Genomic DNA, 8,796 nt, shown 5'->3' with positions numbered 1-8,796 from the left:
AATTTGCATGTACATTTCAGTCATTTGCAGTCGCTCTCATCCAGAGGGACTTAATGCGTTCATAGCTAGGTGAGAACCACATATCACAGTCATAGTAAGTCAATTGGCCCAGCGTCGTCCAGGGTATGGGAGAGAATGGCCGGCAGGGATGTAGCTCAGTTGGTAGGGTTGTGGGTTCGATTCCCACGGGGGGCCAGTATGAAATAAAATAATAATAATGTATGCACTCACTAACTGTAAGTCGCTCTGGATAAGAGCGTCAGCTAAATGACTAAACATTTAAAAATTAAAAAAATAAATAAAGCAGCTATCAGCAAAGTCAGTTAGAAAAGACAAGTGTGAGTGTTAGTGCAACAAAGGCAAGGGTGTTGTTTTAAAAAAAGATGATTATAATTTGGGGGAAGGTGTCTCTTCTCTCTTTCTGTTTTGAATTCCTATTTTCTATCCATTTATCTCACTTTTACTTCATCTGTCATTTGACCTCTCATGTTTCACTCACTTTCTCCCAGCTTCTATACTACATTTCCCATGGTTCTCCTCAACTCTTCAAACCTCTTTCTGTCTTTCACAGAATAGAACCATTTCCACTGGCCCTCCAGTCCCCTCTGAGGGTGAGTGTGACGCAGAGAAGTTACAGCACTCACTTGGCTCACTTGAATTTGTGACGTAGGAACTGTTACAGTGCTCAGCTTCATCACACCGTATTTCCAGCAGCACACTACATACTGTCAATTGTTTGTTGCCATGTAATTATAGACTATGTGGCTGAGGCCACATATGGAAAGTGAAAGAGGTGAGAACGTGTAGGTTTTGAGATAGCCCCCACTCAGAGCCTCACGACACGAGACAGCAGATGATCTCTCCACTGCTATACCACTAAAGCAGCCAGACAGGAAGTGACCTAGGCAAAGCGCTGTTGTTGTTGTTTTTAATCATGTAAGAGTTGCACTTGATGGAAAAAACAAAGTCTCTCTTTGTCATATGTGTGCATGCACACAGACACACACACACGCACATTACATTTTACATTTTTGCATTTTTACACACGCACGCACACACACACACACACACACACACACACACACACACACACACACACACACACACACACACACACACACACACACACACACACACACACACACACACACACACACTTACATTCTCTGCCCCCTCCCCCCCCCAGGTCCTGAGAGCATTGCCATTGCACTGTATGACTATGAGGGTATAAATGATGGAGATCTGGGCTTCAAGAAGGGAGACAAGCTTAAAATCTTACAGGAGTGAGTGTATCTGACATTTATACATAAACATGATGCATTCATACCCATACAGAGCACTGAATACCTAAAATACCTATAATACCTATAATACCCATAATACCTATTCCCTCACCTCTCACAATCTGTCTGTCTGTCTGTCTGTCTGTCTGTCTGTCTGTCTGTCTGTCTGTCTGTCTGTCTGTCTGTCTGTCTGTCTGTCTGTCTGTCTGTCTGTCTGTCTGTCTGTCTGTCTGTCTGTCTGTCTGTCTGTCTGTCTGTCTGTCTGTCTGTCTGTCTGTCCGTCCGTCCGTCCGTCCGTTCGTCTGTCCGTCCCTCTCTCTCTCTCTCTCTCTCTCTCTCTCTCTCTCTCTCTCTCTCTCTCTCTCTCTCTCTCTCTCTCTCTCTCTCTCTCTCTCCTCTCTCTCTCTCTTCTGTAGGTCTGGAGAATGGTGGAGAGCCCAGTTAATCAGCACAGGCCAGGAAGGCTTCATCCCCAGTAACTATGTAGCCATAGACAGCCTTGAAACCGAAGAGTAAGTATGTTCTCCAGTGTAGTGTGTGAGTAGAAGCTGCTCAAAGGAATTAGTCTGATATAACTTTCCCATCCCCCAGGTGGTTCTTTAAAGGAGTGAGCAGGAAAGATGCAGAGAGGCAGCTGCTGGCATCAGGAAACAAAATGGGATCGTTTATGATCCGTGACAGTGAGACCACCAAGGGTGAGCAAGTTCAAAAGCTCTTAGACATACACATTAAACAAGCGCACTTTCAGACTTTAGCAAGCCGTCTCTCCTTCCTGCTACAGGCAGCTACTCCCTATCCGTAAGGGACAGTGATTCCCAATCAGGAGACACAGTCAAGCATTACAAGATCCGTACGCTGGACAACGGTGGCTTCTACATCTCCCCACGCATCACCTTCACCACCCTGCAGGAACTGGTCGGCCACTATAAGAGTGAGTGCCAACATCACAGCCATCCATAATACACTAGAGAAGGGCTATTCAAATCTTATTAACCTAAGACAGTGTTTCCCAATCCTGGTCATTGGGACCCCAAGGGGTGCACATTTTTGTTCTTTGCCCTAGCACTACACACCTAATTCAAATAATCAACTCATCATCAAGCTTTGATTATTTGAATCAGGCGTGTAGTGCTAAGGAAAACGCCAAAAAGGTTCACCCCCGGAGGTCCCCAGGACCAGGATTAAAAGAAACACTGCCCTACGAGGTCCGGAGTACTGCTGGTTTTCTGTTCTACCTGATAGTTACTTGCACCCACCTGGTGTCCCAGGTCTAAATCAGTAAAATATAGCAGTGGAACTGGCTCTGAATTTGAAGGCACTAGTGTCCACTGCTACTAAAGTTGATTGTGGACGTTGGAGATGAACAGCCCCCTCTGCTGGCTGCCTGTTCTGAAAACGGACACATCGTGTATTTGGCCTCCAGCAGTACTGACTTTCTATGGGTTTAAAATGTGTGCTATGTACAGTTCAATGATACATTCAGCTAATGGTATTAATTGTCCTGTAGGATTCAGAGCTTTGGGTGTGGATGTCTTACTGGATGTGTTTGTTTCCTACAGAGCAGGGAGACGGTCTGTGTCAGGCCTTGACCAGCCCCTGCCTCAGTCCCAAGCCCCAGAAGCCCTGGGAGAAGGATGCCTGGGAGATCCCTCGGGATTCCCTCAAACTGGACAGGAGGCTCGGGGCTGGCCAGTTTGGAGAGGTCTGGATGGGTGAGCTCCATGTCATTTAAAGTTCTTACTCGGTCATTCTGAGAAGGTTATGTTCAGACCAATACTGGGAGATCAGTATGAGTTGATATTTATTCTGAAAACATCTTGCTTGGTGGAGCTGTAAACTGAGCTAGCATAGGTAATGTGGTTTGCTTTGTGTCTTTTTCTGTAGCTACATACAACAAGCACACTAAGGTGGCAGTGAAGACCATGAAGCCTGGCACCATGTCTGTGGAGGCTTTCCTGGACGAGGCCAACCTGATGAAGGCTCTGCAGCACGACAAGCTGGTCCGTCTGAACGCTGTGGTTACCAAAGAGGAACCCATCTACATCATCACAGAGTACATGGAGAAGGGTGTGTACACCCGTTTGATATTTTATATACATTTACATTACGATACATCAGTGTATCTCTGTCATTTACTATTTTTGTGTGTGCTTTTCTGTGCATGTGTGTGCTTGTGTGTGTGTGTGTGTGTGTGTGTGTGTGTGTGTGTGTGTGTGTGTGTGTGTGTGTGTGTGTGTGTGTGTGTGTGTGTGTGTGTGTGTGTGTGTGTGTGTGTGTGTGTGTGGGTGCGTGCGTGCGTGCGTGCGTGTGTGTGTGTTTAGGCAGTTTGCTTGACTTCTTGAAGAGTGACGAGGGGAACCGTGTTCAACTCCCCAAACTCATTGATTTCTCAGCACAGGTGAGATTCAGTTATGTCAAAGTTAAACTGTCAGTTTGGATTTTGTTGAATTGTATGGTTTTATATTCTTCCAGTGTTCTACTGTTTATATTCTTCCAGTCTTCTACTGTGGTAGAAGGGAAAAGTGTGACACTAACACCAGAACCAAAGAAAAAGGAGAATGCTTTGGTCTTGTTATGCCCAGTGACTGACAATAGCAAGCCACTCATTTGGATGCTCTTCTGTTTCATGCCTTTGTTCTATGTTTTTCCTATTGTAGGCAGCATTTCAATATTCAAATCCTGTATTTAGCTTGGCAGAAGAAGGTGTGTGGCAGAACGTGTTTCTAAACCAAAATTCTTCACGCCAATGTTTGCTGTTCAACAATATTGTGATGTGAAATTATTTTTGACAGTATTGGACACAACACAATCCAACATTTCAGTTTGAAACCTGATCATACAGTATTTCCATTTGTACACCTGTTGCTGCAGATAAACAGAGGCAATAAGGAACTTATTAACAGTAAAGCAGAACTTATGAACGCATGCTTATCTGTGAGCGTGTATGTTTATGCCATCTGTTGTATGTAGATTTTAGAGTGAAGTGAGGTGAGAGAATATTTTTTTTTTGAAAGATACTGAAATGGAATACAGTGGGGGAAAAAAGTATTTAGTCAGCCACCAATTGTGCAAGTTCTCCCACTTAAAAAGATGAGAGAGGCCTGTAATTTTCATCATAGGTACACGTCAACTATGACAGACAAATTGAGAAAAAGAAATCCAGAAAATCACATTGTAGGATTTTTTATGAATTTATTTGCAAATTATGGTGGAAAATAAGTATTTGGTCACCTACAAACAAGCAAGATTTTTGGCTCTCACAGACCTGTAACTTCTTCTTTAAGAGGCTCCTCTGTCCTCCACTCGTTACCTGTATTAATGGCACCTGTTTGAACTTGTTTTCAGTATAAAAGACACCTGTCCACAACCTCAAACAGTTACACTCCAAACTCCACTAAGGCCAAGACCAAAGAGCTGTCAAAGGACACCAGAAACAAAATTGTAGACCTGCACCAGGCTGAGAAGACTGAATCTGCAATAGGTAAGCAGCTTGGTTTGAAGAAATCAACTGTGGGAGCAATTATTAGGAAATGGAAGACATACAAGACCACTGATAATCTCCCTCGATCTGGGGCTCCACGCAAGATCTCACCCCGTGGGGTCAAAATGATCACAAGAAAGGTGAGAAAAAATCCCAGAACCACACGGGGGGACCTAGTGAATGACCTGCAGAGAGCTGGGACCAAAGTAACAAAGCCTACCATCAGTAACACACTACGCCGCCAGGGACTCAAATCCTGCAGTGCCAGACGTGTCCCCCTGCTTAAGCCAGTACATGTCCAGGCCCGTCTGAAGTTTGCTAGAGTGCATTTGGATGATCCAGAAGAGGATTGGGAGAATGTCATATGGTCAGATGAAACCAAAATATAACTTTTTGGTAAAAACTCAACTCGTCGTGTTTGGAGGACAAAGAATGCTGAGTTGCATCCAAAGAACACCATACCTACTGTGAATCATGGGGGTGGAAACATCATGCTTTGGGGCTGTTTTTCTGCAAAGGGACCAGGACGACTTATCCGTGTAAAGGAAAGAATGAATGGGGCCATGTATCGTGAGATTTTGAGTGAAAACCTCCTTCTATCAGCAAGGACATTGAAGATGAAACGTGGCTGGGTCTTTCAGCATGGCAATGATCCCAAACACACCGCCCGGGCAACGAAGGAGTGGCTTCGTAAGAAGCATTTCAAGGTCCTGGAGTGGCCTAGCCAGTCTCCAGATCTCAACCCCTAAGAAAATCTTTGGAGGGAGTTGAAAGTCGGTGTTGCCCAGCGACAGCCCCAAAACATCACTGCTCTAGAGGAGATCTGCATGGAGGAATGGGCCAAAATACCAGCAACAGTGTGTGAAAACCTTGTGAAGACTTAAAGACAACGTTTGACCTGTGTCATTGCCAACAAAGGGTATATAACAAAGTATTGAGAAACTTTTGTTATTGACCAAATACTTATTTTCCACCATAATTTGCAAATAAATTCATAAAAAATCCTACAATTTGATTTTCTGGATTTTTCTTTTTCATTTTGTCTGTCATAGTTGACGTGTACCTATGATGAAAATTACAGGTCTCTCTCATCTTTTTAAGTGGGAGAACTCCCACAATTGGTGGCTGACTAAATACTTTTTTTCCCCACTGTATGAGGAGTCGAATTACAGAAAGAGAGAGGATAATTTAAAGAGAAGGGAACAGGAAGACATTGTCAGATTTAAATCTGCTATGATTTATGTTAAATTATTCCACTGAGATTGGTACACAGATAAGGCTTATCTAGTTGCGACAGAAATGTAAAGGTTATTTCCGATTGAGCCGACATATGCAGCGTTTACCCTGAACGCGGTCTCCACCAACACGGGAACGTTGCCTTTAAATTTGAATAGCGCTATAGCACTGAACTTTAGAGATATGGATTGAATATGTCAGTCAGTTTGTGTCTATATACCCGTGTGAGAGAGAGAAAAAAGAAAGAAAGAAAGAAAGAAAGAAAGAAAGAAAGAAAGAAAGAAAGAAAGAAAGAAAGAAAGAAAGAAAGAAAGAAAGAAAGAAAGAAAGAAAGGAAGAACGAAAGAAAGGAAGAACGATAGAAGGAGTGAGAGAGGGAGAGGGGATGAGAGATGAATTATAAAGCCTGATGGTAGTTGGAAGTTTAAAGGGACCCAGATGGTCCCAGTATAGCTATCGTTATCATTATTTTAACTGCTTATTTTATTATCCCGTAGCAGAACCTAAGGGGAGGCGTTAGAAACTATACTTGAAAACAATAGATATATTGCACAATAAATCATTGAGAGCACTTGGGAGATGAATTATTAGAAACCCCCCATGCTCCTGCTTCTGGAGGACCACCTTTCCTGCTGTCTGCGGACATCCAACCATGTCTTTGTCCATAGATTGCAGAAGGTATGGCCTACATCGAGCAGAGGAACTATATCCACCGGGACCTGCGAGCCGCCAACATCCTGGTCTCCAAGGCTCTGGTGTGCAAGATCGCTGACTTTGGCCTCGCCCGAATCATTGAGGACAATGAGTACACAGCCAGGGAAGGTAATATCAGCATCTGGCATTATCCACTTGAGGAACATGTCTGTGCCACATAATGGATTCAAATGACTGTGACATGACAGCTGAGTTAACAAATATTAGTACATCAGAGTAAAGTTAGAAGGCTTTCAGATCGGGGTGTGGTTTGGAACAACAATTAGTGAGGGAAGTCAGAGTTGGAACAAGGAAGTGAGAGCCATGATTGTATCAGAAGGGAAAGATATCATTGTGTCAGAGGAAAGTGTGTTGAAGTGAATGAGTGACATGGTTTGGAGTAGAAAGCAATATGTTGAGACAAGCTGCTGTAATATATTTCAGTGCCAGCAGGGGGCAGCAGACGTACAGTAAGAAAGCATACTGTTGTTCCCTAACAGGAGCAAAGTTCCCCATCAAGTGGACGGCCCCGGAGGCAATCAACTACGGCTCCTTCACCATCAAATCAGACGTCTGGTCCTTTGGCATCCTACTGACTGAGATCATCAGCTATGGACGCACACCATATCCAGGTCAGAGGACCTGAATGAGAACATGTACTCTGCTGTACTTGTACTGTATGTTAATTGAATGATGAATGAAATGAATAAAGTGTAAGGTTCACCCTCTCCCCCCCTTTATAATGATGTGCTTCTGTGCTGGCTCTGTCATCTAGGGATGACGAACCCAGAAGTGATCCGCTCCCTGGAGAGAGGCTACCGCATGCAGCGCACCGACAGCTGTCCCCAGGAGCTCTATGACGTCATGTTGGAGTGCTGGAAGAACAAGCCCGAGGACCGTCCAACCTTTGAGTACCTGCAGAGTGTCCTGGAGGATTTCTACACCGCAACAGAGAGCCAGTACCAGCAACAGCCTTGAGCCAGACAGAAAGATCTAGGCAGATACATAGCATCCTCTCATACTCCTAGAGTAGCCTACAGACAAACCTACAGAGGAAAAAAGGGGGTTCTGAACATGTTTTTAGACGGTTCCTTATGAAATATGGCATTTACTGTAGCTTTATGAGTGATGACCTAACAAATGAATTACAGCGATTCATGACATGGCACACTGTGATGCGTTTCAGAATTGTACTTTATTTATATTTAATTGACATTTCCTGCTGAGCATATACATAGGAATTTCACAATAGCAAAATATATGAGTGGCCAGAAATAAAATAAAAAAATAGCAAAATTGCAGTCTTTTTTATTGTGGATTTCCTATGCCCAGTGCATATATTGGAAAAGGCCATTTATATTCTGGCATAGACCATTGTTACTATAATTCACTGAATAAGCACTGGAGTGCAAAAGTATAATCTGTTCACTTTAAAACATTGTTTGCCTATGTGGTAAGGGGCTTAATTTATTTTATCAGAGAGGAACCTACTTGTTTGTCAGTCCTCTATACTAAATGTATATGTAGACTACGCAAGGGAATAATGTGAGAAAACTGTGACGGGGATGTGACATTTTTACACGAGTAAAATTAGATGTTGCTTGCATGTTTTCTTGTTTTCTATGTAGGCCACTGTCATCATTTGTCTAACATGGCTGAATAATTTGTGCATTGAGGTAGATACCATAACAATTGACTTGAATACATTGAATGTTGAATACGGGATATATGTTTTTATATGAATAATGCATTTCTTAACCAAATGCTTTTTGATATTTTCTTATAGGCGCTTGTAAGTGCAATGACTTAAAGGTTATGTTGAATAAAATGAATGAATAAAATCATATTGTGGTTATCATATTGTAATTCTAGCCTACATCAAATTGAGGGTGTTTTGTATAAGAGTAAAGACTAAATCTGTCAGATTTCTCACTGTATGAATCATGATATGAAAGAGATTTTATCTGATTTTATAACAACCTGCTTGAAGTAAAAAAAAAAGAATGACTTCAATTAATATATACACTGCTCAAAAAAAATAAAGGGAACACTTAAACAACACATCCTAGATCTGAATGAACGAAATAATCTTATTAAATACTT

General features: G+C 42.6%; 1 protein-coding gene across 1 annotated transcript; it reads left to right on the top strand.

The window, feature by feature from the left end:
- The first annotated feature begins 577 nt into the window (after positions 1-577).
- LOC311149398 (tyrosine-protein kinase HCK-like) lies at positions 578-8,537 on the top strand. Its single transcript, XM_084186578.1, has 11 exons — positions 578-611; positions 1,187-1,283; positions 1,700-1,795; positions 1,875-1,978; positions 2,065-2,214; positions 2,843-2,995; positions 3,168-3,350; positions 3,605-3,681; positions 6,669-6,822; positions 7,194-7,325; positions 7,469-8,537. Exons 4-11 carry the CDS (start codon positions 1,939-1,941, stop codon positions 7,669-7,671), a joined length of 1,092 nt encoding a protein of 363 aa, XP_084042704.1. The 5' UTR covers positions 578-611; positions 1,187-1,283; positions 1,700-1,795; positions 1,875-1,938; the 3' UTR covers positions 7,672-8,537.
- The last annotated feature ends 259 nt before the right edge of the window (positions 8,538-8,796 follow it).

Source organism: Coregonus lavaretus (genome assembly GCF_964263955.1).
Source record: "Coregonus lavaretus genome assembly, chromosome: 22".
In the NCBI taxonomy this organism is placed as follows: Eukaryota; Metazoa; Chordata; class Actinopteri; order Salmoniformes; family Salmonidae; genus Coregonus; species Coregonus lavaretus.
The sequence above is the reverse complement of the archived record's forward strand: the minus strand, read 5'-3'. Positions and strand labels throughout refer to the sequence as shown.